Source organism: Moschus berezovskii, chromosome 22, assembly GCF_049115385.1.
Source record: "Moschus berezovskii isolate FMDL1 chromosome 22, NW_MosBer_1.0, whole genome shotgun sequence".
NCBI lineage: Eukaryota > Metazoa > Chordata > Mammalia > Artiodactyla > Moschidae > Moschus > Moschus berezovskii.
In genome coordinates this window covers 28,091,787-28,111,508 of record NC_142481.1, presented here as the reverse complement: position 1 = coordinate 28,111,508, position 19,722 = coordinate 28,091,787, and the positions used below count along the sequence as shown (strand labels likewise).

Genomic DNA, 19,722 nt, shown 5'->3' with positions numbered 1-19,722 from the left:
TTCATGCTCTTCTTTGCCAGCAACAGCCATCATTCAGGTCGAAGACCAGAATACAGGTGCAATTGAGAACATTATAGTTGAAGTCAAAAAAGAGCCAGACGCAGAGCCTGCGGAGGGGGAGGAAGAGGAGGCCCAGCCAGCTGCCACAGATGCCCCCAATGGAGACCTCACACCTGAGATGATCCTCAGCATGATGGACCGGTGATGGCGGGGCCTTGCTCCTTGCCAGGACTGCTCTGGGCTGTGTTTAAACGGCCTGCATCTTAATTTTTCTCCCTTCTTTCTTCTTTTGGCTTTGGGAAAAGCATCATTTTACCAAACATACTGAGAACTAAAACTTCAAGGATGATGTTAGAAAATGTGATTTAACTAGAACTTGCTGTTTGATGTTAGCAAATCATGGAATGTTCTGAGTCCTTGAGGGTTTACTGTGAAGTGCTGAGGACAGTGTTCACGCCTCCCTGGTTTTCTTAGTTGGAAACAGAGACATTGAACCCTCTCTCTTGCAATGGTAAACCACTCCAGAAACCATCACCAGGTTTCCCAGAGTTCTTACGGTCTTCTTCCCAGGAGAGTTTTTAATTGTAAATGCAGACTTGGGAAGGACTTAGACTTTTAAACTGGTTTTTGCTTTTGCTTTTCCCTGACTCCCTTTGCTTGGAGTCAGCTGCACACCAGTAGTATGGCATGCTACGATTGGTTTCTGTCCTGAAGACTTTGCCTCTTTCTTGGCAAAGTTTCTGGTATGGTCAAGCTTGTAAATAACTTTTTTTACATTTTAATCTTTTCCATTAATTACGAGGTTGAAAAGAAGTGCAGTGTAAGAAAACCCAGCATTTTAATTACTTGCAAATTAAGTTACTGCAGACGGTAGTTTGTAAACATTGACAAGGAATTGGATCACAATCATGTCGCAGAACGGCACCGAGACTGCTGCCCGCTAGTGACCGACACCCACATGGAACATCATGATTTCCAACCCATGGAGCCAGCATTTGAACCTTGTACAATTAACTTTCAGTTATGATTTGCCATCTACATTTTCTTTGCTTTGTTCGTAGCTGAGTTTCGTGTTTTATAAATCCTCTGTTGAAGCAGAAGGGTGATTATGAGTGGGTCACAGCAGCTCTTAAAAGCTGGGCCAGGAAATTTCACTAGGTCAGTAATTTAAACTTCGGACCTTCAAAAAAATAATAATGTGAAGCAAAACCGACTCAAAGTGATTCTTGCACATGAACTGTCACATGTTTAAAATGTGTTTTTTAGAGAGCCTCAGTCTTGCTGATTTCAAACACTTTTTTCTTCTGTGTATTGCTTTTAAGAGAGCCATCAGTTAGCTATCAGACTCTAGGTTGATGCATTTTGTACTTAGCTGTACTGTGTGATATTTTTCATTATTTTAGGACGCCAACATGAGACCTGTAATAAAATATGTAATGGGGTTGAAAGCTGGGGAGGAGGATCTACTGCTGTACAGCTAATAAATCATAACGGATTAACAAGTGCTCCGAACACCCCCACTTGTGTGATTCCTGCCTAACCAGGGGACCAGAGGGGTCTGTGTGCATAACCTCAGACAGCGCAGGCCTCTTTGAGAAGCAGGCTGTGCTTCCAGGATGACCACTTCTGTCTAGCAAATGGGCGATGATCTTGGCAAGTGATGGGATACTGAGGGCATCCTGCTACAAGTTTTAATGCCCCAAAAGTGTATGAGTAGAGATGTGAGTCCATACAGCTGCCAGCCCCCATGATCCACATAAATAGTGGATTCCCCGTGGTAGAGCAGGTGGACCACAGAGCTTAAAGGAAAAGGGGCCGATGGAAAACTCTGGCCTCAAGATCTCAGCTCAAGATTTCCCTGGTGGTAAAGTGGCTAAGAATCTGGCTGCCAATTCAGGGGACATGGGTTTGATCCCTGGTCCAGGAAGATTCCACATGCCTCATGGCAACTAAGCCCGGCACCACAGCTGCTAAAGCCCATGCACCTGGAGCCTGTGCTCCGCAACAAAAGAAGCCATTGCAATGAGAAACCTGCGAACCTCGATGGAAGAGTAGTCCCCACTCACCACAACTAGAGAATGCATTCATGGAGCAACAAAGACCCAGCAGAACCCAAATGTAAAAAGATTAATAATAAATAACTTCTTAAAAAATTGGCTCACGGAGGACTGGGATCAATGCATCAAGCTTTGCAAAATGCAGGGGAACAGAGAGAAACTGGACCCTAGAGAAGTTCTTCTCTAGTCTGCCCTAGAGAAGTTCACTTGAAAGGGGAGACCGAAGTGCCACTACCAGACTGTGGGGAGAGACCTAGAGAGCATAGCTCCCTGTTAGCACCTGGGAAGCAGGATGGGAAGGAAACGTGTTAGGAAGTTTCTGTATTGGTGAATTACCATCTTGCTGTTGGCCATTTCTGGGCAGATTGCTCTGGCAGACCCATTTTAGGTGAAAGCTTTGGCCACAAATTACAGGGTTTTTGGTTACTGAAGTATAGTTGGTTTGTAATGTTGTGTTACTTACTGCTATCCAGCAGTGTGATTCAGTTATATATACATTCTTTTTTTTTTTAAATACTCCTTTCCATTTTGGTTTATCATAGACTACTGAATATAGTTCTCTGTGCCATACAGTAGGACTTTTTTTTTTTTTTAATCCATTCTATATATAAAAGCTTAACATCTGCTAATCTCAGCCTCCCTCTCTGTCCTTCCCTCTTGGCAACCACCAGTCTGTTCTCCATGTCTGTGATTATGTTTCTGTTTCATAGATAAGTTCATTTGTGTCATATTTTAGATTCCACGTATAAGTGATATCATATGTTATTTGTCTTTTTCTGATTTACTTAATTTAACATAGTAATCTCTAGTTGCATCCATGTTGCTGCAAGTAGCATTTTTCATTATTTTTTATGGTTGAGTAGTGTTCCATTGTGTATGTATACCACATCTTCTTTATCTGTTGATGGACATTTAGGTTGTTTCTATGTCTTGGCTATTGTGCATAGTGCAGGTGTGAACATAGGGTGTGTATATGTGTTTGAATTATAGTTTTGCCCAGATATGTGCGTAGGAATGGGATTGCTGGATCATTTGGTGATTCTGTTCTTAGTTTTCTGAAAAACCTCCATACTGTTTTCCACAGTGGCTGTACCAACTGAAATCCCCACCAACAGTGTAGGAGGGTTCCCTTTTCTCCACACCTCTCTAACATTTATTGTTTGTATTTTTTTTTATGATGGCCATTCTGACTGTTAAGAAGTGGTACCTCACTGTGGTTGTGATTTGGGTTTCTCTAATAATTAGTGATGTTGAATATCATCATGTGCATATTGGCCATCTGTGTTTCTTTGGAGAAATGACTTTAGTTAATTAAGTCTTCTGCCAACTTTTGGGTTGGATTGTTTGACTTTTCATTGTTGAGTTGTATGAACTCTTCATATATTTTGGAGATTAAGCCCTTGTTAGTTGCATTATTTGCAAATATTTTTTCCATTCCATATGTTGTCTCTTAGATTTTTTATGGTTTTCTTTCCTATGCAAAAGCTTGTAAGTTTGATAAGGTCCCAGTTGTTCAGTTTTATTTCTATTGCTTTGGGACACTGACTTAAAACATTCGCACGATTTACGACAGAGAATGTTTTATCTATGTTTTCTAGGAGTTTTATGGTGTCTTGTTCTGTTTAAGTCTTTAAGCCATTTGAGTTTATTTTTGCCTATGGTGAGAGGGTGTGTTCTAACTTCATTGATTTACATGCAGCTGTTCAACTTCCCCAGCACCACTTGCTATAGAGACTTTTTCTCCTTGCATATTCTTGCCTCCTTTGTCAAAGATTAATTGACTGTAGGTGTGGGTTTATTTCTGGGCTGTCTGCTCTGTTCCATTGATCCATGTGTCTGTTTTTGTGCCAGTTTTGATTACTGTAGCTTATGGTATTGTCTCAAGCCTAGGAGGGTTATGCCTCCTGCTTTGTTTTTCTTTAGGACTGCTTTGGCAGTTCTGGGTCTTTTATGGTTCCACATGAATTTTAGGATTTTGTGTCCTAGTTCTATGAATAATGTCATGGGTAATTTGATAGGGATCGCATTAAAACTGTAGATTGCTTTGGGTGGTATGGACATTTTGACACCATTAATTTTTCCAATCCAAGAGCAGGGGATATCTTTCTATTTCTTTGAATTATCTTCAGTTTTCTTTCTGATGTTTCATTGTTGGTGTAAAGAAATGCAGCCAGTTTCTCTATGTAATCTTGTATCCTGCTACCTTGCTGAATTCATTTATCAGTTGTAGTAGCTTTTGTATGGAGTCTTTAAGGTTTTCTATATATAGTATTATTTCATCTGCATATAATAATTTTACCTCTTCCTTCCAATTTGGATGCTTTTTATTTTTCTTGTCTGGTTACCGTGGCTGGGACTTCGAATTCGGTGTTAAATAGAAGAGGTGAAAGTGGGCATTGTTGTCTTATTCCAGGTTTTCATGGGAAGGCTTCAGCTTTTCACCATTGAGTATTATATTGGCTGTGGGTTTGTCATAAATAGCTTTTATTATCTCAAGGTAATTATAGGGTGCTTTTCTTTTTTTGGCCACACACCATGGCATGAGGCACTTCCCTGATGAGGGATCGAAGCCATTGTCCCCCTGCATTGGAAGCATGGAGTCTTAACCACTGAACCACTAAGGAAGTCCAGGGGGTTTTAAGCAGAATTTGAATTTACGGATTTTCAGTGAAAAGTAAGTAACAAAAGACTAGATGTGTGAAGTCTTTGGCTGGTTGGTAGTGTTCATGCAGTTGGATCTCCCAGAAAAATTGGTATCATCTGGGACTATGAACCAGGCAGTCAGCAACTTGGATTGACTGTTAGTGGCCTGAGGCTGTCAGGGCATTTGGTCTCTATCCCATGCGTGGGCTAACCCCTGCTGCCACCAGGGAGCAGAGCACCTGCTACCAGAGTTGTTAAAGTGGGCAGGCAGCTTTTTAAAAATTTTTAACTGGAGTATAATTGGTTTACAGTGTTGTGTTAGTCTCTGCTGTACAGTGCAGAGAATCAGCTATATGTATACATAGATCCCCTCCCTCTTGGACCTCCTTCCCGCCTCACCTCCATCCCACCCGTCTAGGTCATCACAGAGCACGGAGCTGAGCTTCTTGTGTTTTATAGTCGCTTCCCACTAGCTCGCTATTTTTATAAAAAGTTTTTTTAATTAGAATTCCCTGGTGGTCCAGTAGTTGGGACTCCATGTTTCCACTACAGGGAGCCCAAGTTCGATCTCTGGTTGGAATACTAAGATATTGCAAGCCATGTGGCATGTCCCCCACCCCTCTTTAGTATAATAGAAAATCTCTTAATAGAACAGCAAGCAGTTTATCTGTATTTTCAACATAGTTTTTCTGTTATTGTATACATTCAAATTGTTTACAAGCAGATTGGTTTTGCTTGGGGAGGGGGCAAGAAAAATGACATTCTGATGCAGACAAGGCTGGAAGGGGATTCCCTCCCTACCCCGCTACCGCTCCTCACCATTGGCACATCCCCGTGATACATCCTGTATGACTCCATTAAATGTAAAACCTTCTCTCAGTACTCCACACCAGAGAACTTGTGGCAGGAACCCTGTGGCACTTCTGGGAGCTGCAGCCTGGCCTGCCATCCTGTACTACTGGAACTGGCGGGGTTTATTCCCAATTATGAGCTTTTAGCATTTCTTGAGTGCCTACAGGGCGTCATGCTGTCTAGAACACACAGACGGTCTTGAACAAATTGAAGGCTTCTCTCCCTCTTGAGTCACTCACTTGTGGGCGCTGAGTCCCATGTGTTCACTAGGCCTCTGATAGCTGTTTGTTTTGTCACTTGCCACCTTGACCGCAAGCAGTTATGGAGGTGTGTGGCTAGCCTAGCACCCCTGTCCTAATCTCCAGGCTGATCCTGGTTTCCTCCTCCACAGCCCTCTGCTTGTTCCCATGGCACTCACTAGACAAGGGCTGATGCTACCAGTGTGGCTGTTGGTCTTGAGAATCCCGCCACCTGGGAGCAGCTCAAAGCCTTTGGCGATTATTCCCTCTTGTATTTCTCATTTGAATCATTCTGAACAGAAAAATCCCAGGGAGGGAGGTTTTCTGTCCTTCTGTTCTGGAGTCTTAGGTTTGTCACAGTAAGAGTTGGCAACTATGAGTGTTCACTGAGTTCCAGATACTATTGTGAGCACTTCTCTTAATAAACATTTAATCTTCACACTCTGAGGTAAGTTTAAAGTTCCAGCTTAGAAAACAGGAACTGGAAGCCCTAAACAGAAAGATGAAGTGATTTACTTAGTGTCAAACAGCTGTTAAGCAGAGTCAGGAATTGAATTCGGGCAACGTACCCTCAGAACTTTCATTCCTCACCACTTGGCCATACTGTGTGTGAGTTCATGCCCTAGAAGCAGTTCATGGGTTCTGTGGTCTTCCAAGAGTCTTAACCTGAACTCTCTCCTTTCAGATTGGGAGGCAGCAGAGCAGGACTTCCTCTTGCCTCTGTTGGCAGGAACTTAGCTCCCTCTCCAACTGAGTCCATCCCTGTGGCCCCTGGGCTGCCACACCTGGGCCTGTTGCTTTAAGGAAGGTGGCTTCCTGCAAAGTTTATGTTTCAATCTCTACTCTCCACTTTGTCCTAGTCGTTGGTGGTCCTCAGCAAAGGGAGATGAGATTTGGGCAGGGGGAGATGCTGCTGATGGTCAGATGACTGAAAAACCCTCTCACTCTCTCCAGGCCTCAAGGTGAGGAGGGGTAGCAGGAGGTGGGAAGAAACCAAGGGACTGCCCAGTGTCTCACCTCTCAGGTTATTTCACCCCACCTGGCTGAGCTATGAGCAAGGCAGAGGGTGGCTTCTCTTCTCGTAGAGTTTAATTAGATGGTAATGGAAGAAAAAGGTTAAATCCCCTCCTGTGAATTCCCCAGAATCTAGGTCCCTGGTCTTCTATAGGGCATCATGCATCCCATGACCTGATGGCCACCTAGTCCTGCGGACAGACAGTAGCTTTCCTCTCTGCTAGTGGTTCCCCCTTCCCAAGCTCTCTCCAGCTCAGGGAGAAGGCAGACATGGGGGGACCCCCACATCCATTGCCTTTGCTCATGAGTCACTCCACCCCTCCCCGCAGTGGCACCTTCTGGCCCTGACCCAGCTTGAACCTGATGAAAGCTAAGGACCTCTGCCGCAGAGAAGGGCATCTGGGCCCATCTGGTGTTTTTCCCACCCTTTCAACAGTTTGTGTTTCTCCAACGCGGTGAGAGACTCCAGGTTAGGAGCAGCAGATAGGCTCCTCAAGATTAGGAGGAATCCGATGCACCTTTCTGAACAGATGCCCTGTGTATCCTGCCTGCGGTCCATCTCTCTCGCTGGGCTTTGGAGGGGACTGACCGAGGCGGGCCGCAGATTCCCCGAGCGGGCAGCGCCCCCTGGTGCTCGCAGAAGGGACTGTAGCAGGGTGGAAGTAGGGGTCTAGGAACCGAAAGAGGCACGCGACGTGCGAGACCATCCCGGGCACGCCTCTCCCTTCCCTCCTCAGATCTACCCTTACAGAGTAGCGACAGCGCGGGCGGGCCGCTGGCGTCTGGCCACCTCCTTCGTACCCGCCTGACATCTCCTGGCCCGCGGAGGCCGGGCGGGGAGGAGCCGGGCCGGGGGCGGCCCGGCAGGAAGCGGTGCGTACCTTCCGCTGCAGGAGGAGCAGGTGGCTGCTATGCTGCCGGGGCCCCAGGCTTCCTGTGCTCGCCCGCCGCTACCGTTTCTCGTCTGAGCTCCTTGGGCCAGCTCCGGCCGCAGGGCCGGCCGCATGGCCCAGACCCCCGACGGCATATCCTGCGAACTGCGAGGTAAGCGCCGGTCCTTCTCTCCTACTTGGCTGGGAGGAAGCCGTGCGGCCCCGGAACCAGTGGCCCACCCAGAGTCCTGGGGCACCCGGCAAGCGGTTCCCTCTGGTCCTCAGGAGGGCTTGTCGGCCCAGATCCACTCCACTCCTTCCTCGCTGGCCCCGTAGATGAGACCAGACCCCCTAGCCCCGTACAGACCACAGACTGTGGGCACGAATTGACCTCCATGGCAGGACCCATCTCCCAGCAGGCTGCCCTTCCACAGGCGAAATCACCAAGTTCCTGTGGCCCAAGGAGGCAGAACTGCTGCTGAAAACCTGGCTGCCAGAGCAGGAGGGTGCCGATCAAGGTCATGTCCTGGTATGGCTGGGGCAGAGCCTGCCTGGGAGGGCCACTGAGGCCCAAGAAGGAGCCTCTTGCCCTGCCCAAGGTGTGAGACACTCTCTCCCCTCAGGCGCTGCTCCGATGGAGAGCCTACCTGCTCCACACCTGCCTGCCTCTGAGGGTGAGTCCCAACGGCCCGGCCACCGCCTCCTTGCCCTCCTGCAGCTTTCCCGATAAGGGCTGCAGCTGTGACGTTATCCATCTTGTCCTTGTGGACTCTGCCCTCCCAACAGCACTGGGCTGCTGACATCAGGCAGGACTGGAGTCTAGGCAGGTCTGGCTCTGAGATCCAGGCTGCACAAAGGACTGGGCTCCCAAGAGGGTGGGGCCTGCGCTTTGGTCCGAGCTCACCCAGGCACTCCATAGGTGGACTGCACATTCAGCTACCTGGAGGTCCAGGCCATGGTGCTGCAGGAGACACCCCCTCAGGTGAGACCCCTAGTACCCCACCAGGGCCTGCAGTCTGGTCTTGTCCTCTGTTCCCCACCCCCGCCCCCACATGGAGGCCATCCCTCACCCTGGAACCCATCCCTCACCCCACCCCCAGGTCACCTTTGAGCTGGAGTCTCTGCCTGAACTGGTCCTGGAGTTTACTGGTGTGGCTGCTCTGGAACAGCTGGCCCAGCACATCGCTGCTGCCATCAGGAAGGTCTTCCCTCGCTCAACCCTTGGGTGAGGATCAGCAGCTGACAGGGCTGGCAGGGAAGGGGGGCAGCAAGGGGTGCCCTGGATGTCGCTGTGAGGGCCTCACTCCCAGGGCCTAGAAGTTCCTTGCCCCCTTCTCCTTCATGCCCCTCCTCAGGAAACTCTTCCGGAGGCCCACACCCCCCTCCATGCTGGCTCGGCTGGAGAAAAGCAGCTCCTCAGAAGCCACCTCACCCAGCAGCCCCTGCGGTAAGGGCCAAGGCAGGGGCCACGCAGGGCTTCCAGCTGAGCCCCCTCCTGCCTGACCCCTGGATTTGAAGGGCTCAACAAACTGAACAGAGCCACTCAGCCACTACCCAGCCTGGGGCTGATCATTCTCCATCTCTGACCTTTTGTCTCTCTCTTGCCCCAATTCCTGCCCCATCACACCCTTGACACCAACCCAGGGGGCTTCTCGGAGACATACGAGGCCCTGTGTGACTACAATGGCTTCCCTTTCCGAGAGGAGATTCAGTGGGTGAGAGTAGGGCCCTCTCTGGGGGCTCTGGAGACATCTAATTCCCCTGGTGCTTTGAGAAGTCCCCCCTACCTCTTGTGGTCCCAATCAAGTTGGAGGTACTTTCTTCCCACCCAGGATGTGGACACCATCTACCATCGTCAGGGCTGCCGCCATTTCAGCCTAGGAGACTTCAGCCATCTGGGAAGTCGGTGAGTGTCCTGCCAGAGCTGTGAGGAGAGGAAGATTGCATGAGCCACATTCCTCGCCTTAGCTTCTCCATGGAGACAGGGGATACTGGACTTAGGATCTGGCTGGGGGATCCTGAGCTCTGCTCCTGCCCCTTCTTCCACTCAGGGACCTGGCCTTGAGTGTGGCTGCCCTGTCCTACAATCTCTGGTTCCGGTGCCTCTCCTGCGTGGACATGAAGCTGGTAAGAAGCATAGGGGAGGGCGGGGAGGGTGGGCCAGTGGGCAGACCCCTGAGCTCTCTCTCCCACTCTGGTTCTCAGAGCCTTGAGGTCTCAGAACAGATTCTGCACATGATGAATCAGTCATCCCACCTGGAGGAGCTGGTGCTGGAGACCTGTGGCCTGAGGGGGTAGCGGGGACAGGGCTTGGGGAGGGGCATCTGGGGGCTTGGGTTGGAGAGACTAGTGGCCTGGGGAGGAGCGGGGAATCTGGGCTCAAAGCTTCACACCTGGGGTGTGGTCTGGTCCCCAGAGACTTTGTCCGGCGACTGGCCCAGGCACTGGCAGGACACACCAACTCAGGACTGCGGGAGCTCAGCCTGGCCGGGAACCTGCTGGATGACCGAGGTACACCTGAGCCTGGGGATGCCCTGGGGGCTGGTGCTGGAGGCAGTGAGACCCACACGGCTACTACCCCCATCCCGCAGGTGTGGCTGCCCTTAGCAGACACCTAGAGAAGCATCCTGGAGCCCTGAGGAGACTGAGCCTAGCGCAGACTGGGTTGACGCCGCGAGGTAGGCAGGCCCGAGGATAGTGTGGGGTGGTGAAGCTGGGAGGTGGGGTCTCCTGATGGTGAGCCCCCTCCTCCATCACCAGGAATGAGGGCTCTAGGCCAGGCACTGGCTTCCAATTCAGCCTTTGACTCTGCCCTGACCCACTTGGACCTTTCCGGGAACCCCGGGGCACTGGGGGCTTCGGAGGACCATGGGGTGAGTGGCTGTCTTTAGGGAGGTGATTGGGGACGCCGCCGCAGGCAGTGGGGTGTCGGGAAGCTCTTGTGGAGTGATCCCTGACTCCTTCGCATCTCCATCCTCCCGCCAGGGCCTCTATAGTTTCCTGAGCCGTCCTAACGTTCTCACGTTCCTGAATCTCGCAGGCACCGACACCGCCCTGGACACTGTGAGTCGGGGGTCAATGGGGGATGATCTGTAGGACTGGGCGGGCCTGTGGCCCAAGGGGCAACTGGAGGCGGGGCGCTCAGTCTTTCGGCCGGTGTAGCCCACACCCTCCTCTCGCAGCTCTTCGCGGCGCTGTCCCGTGGCGGCGGCTCCAGCCTGGTGCACCTCGACGCCTCGAGGAACGTCTTCTCCCGCACGTAAGGGGGCGGGGCGGGAGGGGGCGGGATTCTGCATGGCCCCGCCTCCCCGCTCCAGGACGCCCACTCCGCCCACTCCCCACCCCAGGAAGTCCAGGGCTGCGCCCGACGCCCTGCAACTCTTCCTCAGCCGCGCCGGGACGCTGCGGCACCTGGGCCTGGCGGGCTGCAAACTGCCACCCGACGCACTCAGGTCAGTATCCCATGCTCCCGCCTGTCGGCCAACACCCAGGCTTCACCTCAGCACCTCACCCCGCTTTTAGCGCACCCTTGACCTCCCGGGCATCCTTCCTTCTTTCTGTTCGCGCTCTGGTCTGGGGACCCTTCTCCCAGCTTCCGCTACCCACTGTGACACCCTCTCCCAGGGCGCTTCTGGAAGGCCTGGCGCTCAACACGCACCTGAATGACCTACACCTGGACCTCAGCGCGTGTGAGGTGAGCAGCCCGCCTGGAGCCGCGGGACTTGCCCTTGGGGCTGGGGCTGCGAGGTCCCCGCCTGTAGCCTGTTGGCCTGAGCACGCTCCATTTCCCACCTTCAGCTGCGCTCGGCGGGTGCTCAGGTGATACAAGACTTAGTGTGTGATGCTGGCGCAGTGAGCTCCCTGGATCTGGCAGATAATGGTGAGGCCGCCCAGAAACCCATCCTCCCACCACCCACCAAATTCCCAACCCCCGCAGCCTCGCCTTGTGTGTGACCCGAGCCAACCCCCCAGGCTTTGGCTCAGACATGGTGACTCTGGTGCTGGCCATCGGGAGGAGTCGGTCCCTGCGACACGTGGCGCTTGGAAGGAACTTCAACGTCCGGTGCAAGTGAGCCCCCATCCCCCTCCTGGGCCTCCTAACTGCACCCCACCACCCGGGTCTTCTGCCAACTGCTGCCCCCGCCCACAGGGAGACCCTGGACGACGTCCTGCACCGGATTGTTCAGCTCATGCAGGATGACGACTGTGTGAGTTCACGGGACCACGCGGGATCCTCAGGCAGTGAACCCTGAGACCCGTCCTCCTTGCTGGCCCCTGACTCCAACTGCAAATGGCTTTCTCTTAACCCCAGCCCCTGCAGTCTCTGTCTGTGGCTGAGTCACGGCTGAAGCTGGGCGCCGGCGTCCTGCTCCGGGCCCTGGGCACCAATCCTAACCTGACAGCCCTGGATATCAGCGGCAACGCCATGGGGGACACGGGTGCCAAGATGCTGGCCAAGGCGCTTCGGGTCAACACGAGGCTCCGGTGGGCGGGGTCACAGGGGTGGGACCAATGGGGGAAGAGGGCGTGTATGGAGGGGCTTACTGGGGAAGGGCTGAATGAAGCAGAGCAGGTGGAGCTCAGGGGTGCTAATGGAAAGGCCAGCGGGGTTGGAAGGGCCTTGCAGATCTCCGCCCCCGACTAAAGCCCGGCCCGGCCCGGCCCAGGTCTGTAGTCTGGGATCGAAACCACACATCTGCTCTGGGCTTGCTGGACGTGGCACAGGCCCTGGAACAGAACCGCAGCCTGAAGACCATGCCTCTGCCACTGAACGATGTGGCCCAGGCTCAGCGCAGCCGTCCTGAACTGACAGCACGGGCTGTGCATCAGGTGGGGGTTCCCTCTCTTCCCCTGCCTTGCTCTGTGCCTTGGTCCTGCCCTACCACTTCTCAGTCTCTCTTGTGCCCAGATCCAAACCTGTCTCTTGAGGAACAATCGCACAGACCACACCTCTACTGACTGCACCTCCCGCCTGAAGCCCCTGGGTCTGGGGTCAGACCCCTCCGAACAGGTCAGAGTTCCCCTACTTAGCCTTGAGCACTAACAGACTGTAGGGAATGGGGAGGGTTGTGGCCCCTGAGCTACTCCATGAGTCTGAGGGCAGCCAGTGTGCCTGAATCCTGCTGTCCCAGACAAGTCCTTCTCCTTGATCTGCAGTGGAGCTGATAGCTCTTGAAATAGCTCTGCCAGATAACACTACTAGCTGCCTTTTGAAAGCATTTTATTTTTCAATTTAAAAAAATTGGGCGGGGGGATGCTACTTCACACAGCTGATTTTGCGAGATATTATTTCTCCAACTAAGGAATGAACCTAGGTCCCTGCAGTGAAAGCATGGAGTCTTAACCATTGGATCACAGGAAATTCCCTTAAATCATTTAAATAGGTTCCCTAGTTAAAGACAGGAGGTATTTTAAATCCTCAATCAGTTCTCACCATCCCCAACTGTAGCCCCACCTGTGAATTCCCATTCACAGGGCCTTCCCTCTCTGTTGTGGCCCAACCCAATGACCCTTTTTCTGGCTTCATCTCCTTCCACTGCTTGGTGAAATGTTCCCCATCCACCTGTTCCCAAATCCCACTTCTCTCCCAAGCTCCAGAGCCCAGGCATCTTGATAACTTCAGAGCTTCACATTCTACAAGTGATCTCGTCATTTCCCACAAAACTCTTCTACCCTGGAGCCCAGTCTCTCTGGTGCCCACACCCACCAAGTGCTGTGGACAGAGCTTCAGTCCAGGTTTCTCTTGGCCACATTGCAGCCCCCACAGACCTTCTTGGTTCTGCATCTTGACCCATTCTCAAACACCGCTCCTTACTCCCACCCAACTATCCTTTGCTTTCCCCTTGTCTCTCCTTCACAGCTCCTCACTCGCATTTCTCTCCATCCCTCAATCTGTCCTTGAGGTTGATGATGAACAGATTGAGCTTCTAAAACAATGACATGACTAACCACTCTTTTCCTTCCTATTCTGGAAGTTTAGGAAGTATATATAAAGTCCCTGCAATGAACCAAAGGAGACCCTGCTCTCCTTTCTTGGACAGATAAGGTTCCCAAGTGACTGTCCTGATGGTGTCAGCTTCAGGGCCTCACCCACCCTGCAGAGACTTTGGGAAGGGGGCAGTCAGGATCTGGGGGACAGGGAGGGGACCAGGCTACAATGGAATCCTCTTGCCCTCCAGGAAGTGAATGAACTGTGTCAGTCAGTGCAGGAGCACGTGGAGTTGCTGGGCTGTGGGGCTGGACCGCAGGGTGAAGCTGCTGTGCACCAGGCTGAGGATGCCATCCAAAACGCCAACTTCTCTCTCAGCGTGAGCATTACCTCCCACTATGAGGACGTCTCCCTCTTAGTTAGGGGTCAGCTTGCAACTCCTTTTCTTCCTTGGCCTCCAGATTCTCCCCATTCTCTATGAGGCTGGGAGTTCCCCAAGCCACCAATGGCAGCTGCGGCAGAAGCTGGAGGGCCTGCTGGGACAGGTGGGAGAGGTGTGCCGCCGGGACATTCAGGTGAGATAGTGCCCTGGCCCCAGTGGGACCCCCCCCATATGCAGCCTTAACCCCCATCCAGAGGTGTGACTGTGGTATCCTGAGTCTGTGGTAACCCCCAGTGTTCTTTGGGGGTTTGGAGCCCCAAGGCAGTGAGGCTGGGCCCCAGCCACACGCTCACTGTGCTCTGACCTTCAACCAGGACTTCACTCAGGCCACACTGGACACAACAAGGAGCCTCTGCCCACAGACATTGCAGGGTCCCAGGTGGAGGGAGCAGCTAGAGGGGGTCCTCGGGGGCTCAAGGGGTCTCCCAGAGCTGCTCCCAGAGCACCTGCTGCAAGATGCCTTCACTCGGCTCAGGTAGGCTGGATTGGGCTGGGCAGAACTGGGCTAGACTGGATAAAGACAGCACACTAACCCCTGTCCTCTGTTGCCATCAGGGACATGCGCCTGTCAGTCACAGGGACCTTAGCAGAGAGCATTGTGGCTCAGGCTGTGGCAGGTCTGAGTGCAGCCCGGGATCGGCTGGTGAGGAGGAACTGTGGGCTTACACAGACACACACACCTGGTCACTGCCTTGCAGGGGTTCTGTAATGTCTTCTGGGGTCATGTAGCCCAGTATTTCGGGGTTCTCTTAGCACTGATAGGACTATGGCTGAGGCCCTGCCTCCCCATCTTTGGGGTGCCTGGTATTGCAGGTGGAGAGTCTGGCTCAACAGGCAACAGAGGCAATGCCCCCTGTCATACCGGCACTAGATGGAGATGAGTCCAGCCCCCTTGGGCCTGGGGAATTGGAAGGTCTTTTCTTCCCTGAGGAGAAAGAAGAGGAGGATGAAGAGGAACAGAAGGTAGGTGGTCCCAGAACTCTGGGCCTATAACCCTAGATCTTCCCATCTTGTTCTGGGGTATGGACCCCAGGCTGAGTTTGTGCCCTCCTCACCAGGATGAAAGTCCTCCACAGAAATGGCCTGAATCCCTCCACTGTCTTCACCTGGACTCCTCCACTCACAGTAAGTCGGCCCCAGGAGAAGAGTTACTCAGGTTGGACTAAAGTTCCATTAGACAGACCTGGCCACTTGGACACAATATAGTCATGTCTGCCCTGGGAACTCCCTGACTGTTGAGTGGGCCAGGCCAAGACCCCCGTGCAGCTATAAAGTTGGGGTCAGTTAGCACACGGTGGGACCTTGAGACTAGGGCCAGGACACAGTCTTCTCTCGATTCGTTCCCTGCTCCACCGCCCCCTCCCTTCCCAACCCGCGGGATGCGCATGCCTGGCGGCATCGCGGGGCCGCGCGCCGCTCGGGGCCGCGCTCAGCACCACGGACAGCGGCAGCGGGGGAGGGGCGGGCAGGGGGGCGGGCAGCGTAGCCCAGCCCCTCCCCACGCCCTGGGCGGGTCCCCCGCCACCCTAGCGCCACCGCTGCCGCCGCTGCCACCTCCCCGGGCTTGGCGCTCGGTGCTCTTCTGGTGCGCTCGCCTCAGGTGCTGCTGAGGAGCTAGAGCCGGAGCCCGAGCTGGCGGCTCCGGGGGAAGATGCAGAGCCGCAGGCGGGGCCATCCGCTCGTGGCTCGCCGAGCCCCGCCGCCCCAGGGCCCCCGGCCGGCCCGTTGCCTCGCATGGACCTGCCACCCTCCGGGCAGCCCCTGCGCCATCCGACCCGGACCCGACCGCGGCCACGGCGCCAGCACCACCACCGCCCACCGCCGGGGGGCCCCCAGGTGAGCGCCCCCACCCACCCAGAGCTCGTGGAATTGGGGGCCTCAAGCGGCCCATTCGCTCTAACGGGTGATGGCGGGCAGGGAGGTGGGTGGTGGGGGCCCAAGACCACCTGGGCACGCAGCCGAGTTCTGGCGTCTTCCTGGCTCCTCAGGCCATGCTCATGTGGGGTCACGAGTGTGTGGATTTCGTTAGGGGAGCGCCTGGGATAGGACTCTGCCTTGGGTTGGCTGCTGCACGGGTAGATATGTGAGAGGGGGCGTCTGTCTTACCCTCCCTCCCCCAGGGTTACTGAAAGATGTGGCTCCCCCCTCCCGTGGGTACAGTCCTGCGTCTACCGCACGTCCAGCGCGGGTGTATGTGTGGGCTGGGTACTGGCACGGGCCGTGGGCACAGGGCCGGAGGTGGGGAGGAGCCTGCTTGAGGCCCCCCAGAGGGTCTGACGCAGCAGCAGGCGCCGCTGAGCCGGCAGCAGGCCGAGTTGGGTGGGGGTGGAGGGTACTGCAGGGACTGTTTGGAGCAGAGAGGGTGGCAAGTGGAAACATGCGACCCAGGGGACACCTGGGTTCTAGTCTGCTGGTGACCAGGTGGCTTGGGGTGTTTAGGATGCTCAGTGGGACAAGAATGGGTGTGAGTTGTGTACATCCAGGGCCAAGTACAGGTGAGGCGGGTACGTGAAACCAGCATCTCTGCCTGGCTGCTGGACAGTGGGGGAGCTCCTATCAGCAGCTCCAAAGGGTCACTGCAGCTCCCGGGTCCTGGAGTTGCCCAGGGCCTGCCGCTGGACAAGGAAGGTGGGGAGAAGTCACGACTGAACTCAGCCCTCAGCCTTAACCCTGTGATGTCCCTCAGGTGCCCCCAGCCCTGCCGCAGGAAGGGAATGGGCTCAGTGCCCGTGTGGATGAGGGAGTGGAGGAATTCTTCTCCAAAAGGCTGATCCACCAGGATCGCCTGTGAGTAAGGGGCAGTTGCAAGGGTGGGGGAGAGGGTGGGCTGCTCCATGGGCCTTCCCACTCACTGCTGGCTGTTCCCACAGCTGGGCCTCCGAGGAGGACCCGGCAGCCGAGGCGGGTGCCACCCCCGTCCCCCGCACACTGCGCAAGAAGCTGGGCACCCTCTTTGCCTTCAAGAAGCCTCGTTCAACACGTGGGTCACGACCGGATCTTGAGACCAGCCCTGGAGCAGCTCCCCGCTCTCGAAAAACCACACTTGGGGACTTGCTTCGGCCACCGGCCCGTCCTGGCCGTGGTGAGGAGCCTGCTGGGGCCGAGGGGGGCCCCGGCAGCCCAGACCCAACCCGCAGGAGTCGGCCTCGATACACCCGCGAAAGCAAGGCCTACTCCCTGATACTGCTCCCTGCTGAGGAGGAGGAGACAGTGGGTGCCAGGCCCGACAAGGTGAGGCCTGGTGACCAGGAGCGAGGGCTGCCCTGGAATGGTGGGGGCAGCGGGCTCTCTAATCACTTGGTGTCTGTCCCCAGCGGCGGCCCCTGGAGCGGGGAGACACAGAGCTGGCCCCATCCTTTGAGCAGCGAGTACAAGTGATGCTGCAGAGGATCGGTGTGAGCAGAAGCAGTGGGAGTGCCGAAGGCAAGAGGAAGCAAGTGAGTTGGAAAGGGGTGCTGTGGGAAACAAGGCAGGTGACACGCAGCTGGCTTTATGTGGGTGATTTATGTGACCAGGAGACTCCTGACAGACACGTCTGTCAGATTCACCCTTTCTTCCGCTCTGACCCAGGCCACCAGTATCTCCTCCTTGCAGCGGGGACAGTCCCATTCTCTGCAGATCTGACAGAAATCTGACTTTTGAAAGTCACCTTCATTTGAAACAGCAAATCCTCTAGGGGACTTGACTCCTAACCCTGCCTCAGGGTCCAACGGGGCCTCAGCCTTGGTCACTGCCTTCACCTCACTGCTGTCAGCCCCAGCTGCGTCTCTGGACCTTCACACAGGCTCTGCTGTCTGGAACTCCTCTCTGCCCCACTTCCAGCCCCTCACCACCATCCAAGGTCCCTCCCTCTTCCTCCATCTGTTTCCCTATGGGCCTTCCTTGACTCTTCCATGCACCCTGCTAATACCACCCTCTGATCACAGTTCCTAGTAAGAATCACCACCCTATGGACATAACTTTGCAGGAAAATTTAAAACACACGTGTGAAGTGAGACTCAGCTTGAATTTAGAAACACTGAGTTACAGAAAGTGAATCACAGAATTGAGGAGTTACTTTATTTGTGTGTTTGTGCTCGCATATGCTTCTATGTTAACTGTCCGCCAGCACAGACTGAGCTCCAAGACCAGGACTGGGTCTGCCGTGTTCTTGCCTGGCCCACGGTGGCTGTTAGCAGCAATTACAAGAACAAGATAAATAAAGAAACCAAGGCTAGCATGAGGGTGGGACAGGACTGAGCTTGACTTCCCTGTTTTCTACAGAGCAAGGATGGAGAGATCAAGAAGGCTGGCTCAGATGGTAAGTGGGACCCCTGGCTGGTGCAGTACATTTTGGGGGAGGAAGAGACAGTCCACAAGGGATTTGCTCTCCTGGCGGGAGGAGGAGGAGAAGCCATGTTTTTTCTTCCCCTCACCAAGGTCTGGTGCCTAAGGCCCCGACCCTACCTTTGCAGGTGACATTATGGACAGTTCCACAGAGGCTCCTCCCATCTCGATCAAGTCCCGCACCCACTCTGTGTCTGCTGGTGAGTGAGAGACACACTGCTGGAGAGCATGTGGGGACAGACAAGCTGCAGGGGATTGGACCACTGCCTGACCCAGGTCTTGGCTGACACCCCTCTCCCCACAGACCCTTCATGCAGGCCTGGGTCAGGGGGCCAAGGGCCCGAGTCTGCCACCTGGAAGACACTGGGGCAACAGTTGAATGCAGAGCTCAGGGGCCGTGGTTGGGGCCAACAAGATGGTCCGGGCCCCCCGTCCCCATGTCCCAGCCCAAGCCCCCGAAGATCCAGCCCCTCCCCAGACAGCCTGGGCCTCCCAGAGGATCCCTGCTTAGGCTCCAGGAACGAAGGTAAGCAAATACCCCAGCTTTCACCCAATACTGGGCTAGGGACTGGAGGAGTCCCCTCTGGGAACTCAGACCCTGAAAGTGGGAGGCAAGGGCTGGAGCAAGGGCAGCTGTCGGGCCCACACCCTGACGCCCCTGGCCTCCCCCAGATGGCCGGCTGAGGCTGCAGCCCTGCTTGGCAGGGCAATGAGCAGTGTCTGTGCATGAGGACCAGCTCCAGGTCCCTGCTGGTGAGGGGGCAACACCTCCCCATGGGCTGGAGTACAGAAGGAAATGGGGGAGAGTGGGCTCCCTTCGTGGCTCTAGTCCTTGAAGGGCCACCAGTGTCCTGAGGGGTTGAGAAATTGGAGCCAGAAGGCTAGGAGCCACCACTGCCAGGGGTGGGGGGGTGGGAGGGTGAGGGGAAGGCGGAGGCTCCAAAGGCAAGTGTTGGGAGGGGGGACGGTAAGGACAGGCAGCCAGCCCTTAGCATCCCTCCCCAGGCCTGTCTATATCCCACAGAACGGCCCCTGCGGCTGCAGCGCTCCCCTGTCCTCAAGCGCAGGCCAAAGCTTGAGGCGCCTCCATCTCCAAGCATAGGTAAGGAGTGCCAGGGCCAGCTGGGAGGGTGGCAGGACTGCTTGGTTCAGTCCCAACCCTTCCTCTCTCCCTCTTTTTCTGTGCAGGATCTGGCCTTGAAGCCGAGCCTCTACTTGCCCAGTCTACAGAGCCCTCCAGCCCACCCTCCCCAACCACAAACCAAAGAGGCGGCGGCCCCAACCCCTGACCTCTTCCTTTCTGCCGCATGAGATTATTTTATTAAAAAACTCGAAGGAAGCCAGTGTG

At 54.5% G+C, this 19,722-nt stretch overlaps 2 protein-coding genes across 8 annotated transcripts in view; both read left to right on the top strand.

The window, feature by feature from the left end:
- CTCF (CCCTC-binding factor) overlaps positions 1-1,504 on the top strand; it is a 46,620-nt gene extending 45,116 nt beyond the window's left edge. For 2 of the 3 annotated variants that reach the window (XM_055412520.2, XM_055412521.2), the window contains one exon: positions 21-1,504. In XM_055412520.2, the coding sequence (XP_055268495.1) occupies positions 21-205 (185 nt within the window). In that variant the 3' untranslated portion in view covers positions 206-1,504. The remainder of the gene's footprint in view (positions 1-20) is intronic. The other variant, XM_088830227.1, reaches the window with a different exon arrangement.
- A 5,151-nt stretch (positions 1,505-6,655) lies between these two features.
- CARMIL2 (capping protein regulator and myosin 1 linker 2) lies at positions 6,656-19,717 on the top strand. Of its 5 annotated transcripts, none has more exons than XM_088830220.1 (39): positions 6,656-6,753; positions 7,135-7,849; positions 8,094-8,206; positions 8,301-8,351; positions 8,464-8,504; positions 8,597-8,659; positions 8,778-8,902; positions 9,033-9,124; positions 9,510-9,583; positions 9,729-9,804; positions 9,883-9,971; positions 10,094-10,188; positions 10,269-10,355; positions 10,438-10,550; positions 10,663-10,740; positions 10,860-10,936; positions 11,025-11,129; positions 11,302-11,371; positions 11,476-11,557; positions 11,650-11,746; positions 11,828-11,885; positions 11,990-12,162; positions 12,345-12,507; positions 12,587-12,688; positions 13,857-13,985; positions 14,068-14,181; positions 14,363-14,523; positions 14,604-14,691; positions 14,862-15,011; positions 15,107-15,173; positions 15,649-15,884; positions 16,735-16,835; positions 16,919-17,279; positions 17,363-17,485; positions 18,312-18,348; positions 18,503-18,574; positions 18,679-18,900; positions 19,399-19,476; positions 19,563-19,717. In XM_088830220.1, the coding sequence occupies exons 2-39, from the start codon at positions 7,810-7,812 to the stop codon at positions 19,661-19,663; spliced, it is 4,104 nt and encodes a 1,367-aa protein (XP_088686346.1). In that variant the 5' UTR covers positions 6,656-6,753; positions 7,135-7,809; the 3' UTR covers positions 19,664-19,717. The 5 variants fall into 5 exon arrangements, with proteins under 5 accessions (XP_088686346.1, XP_055268490.1, XP_088686344.1 ...); XM_055412517.2 differs by lacking the exon at positions 8,464-8,504 and adding an exon at positions 9,322-9,392 and having other exon boundaries at positions 6,657-6,753; positions 8,112-8,206; XM_088830219.1 differs by lacking the exon at positions 8,464-8,504 and adding an exon at positions 9,322-9,392 and having other exon boundaries at positions 6,657-6,753.
- The last annotated feature ends 5 nt before the right edge of the window (positions 19,718-19,722 follow it).

Excerpts from the sequence above, each read along its gene's own strand:
- CARMIL2 (XM_088830218.1), top strand. The coding sequence starts at position 7,810 with ATGGCCCAGACCCCCGACGGCATATCCTGCGAACTGCGAG. Across the intron at positions 10,937-11,024 it reads AGGAACGTCTTCTCCCGCAC|GAAGTCCAGGGCTGCGCCCG; the intron begins GTAAGGGGGCGG and ends TCCCCACCCCAG. Across the intron at positions 18,349-18,502 it reads CAAGAAGGCTGGCTCAGATG|GTGACATTATGGACAGTTCC; the intron begins GTAAGTGGGACC and ends CTACCTTTGCAG.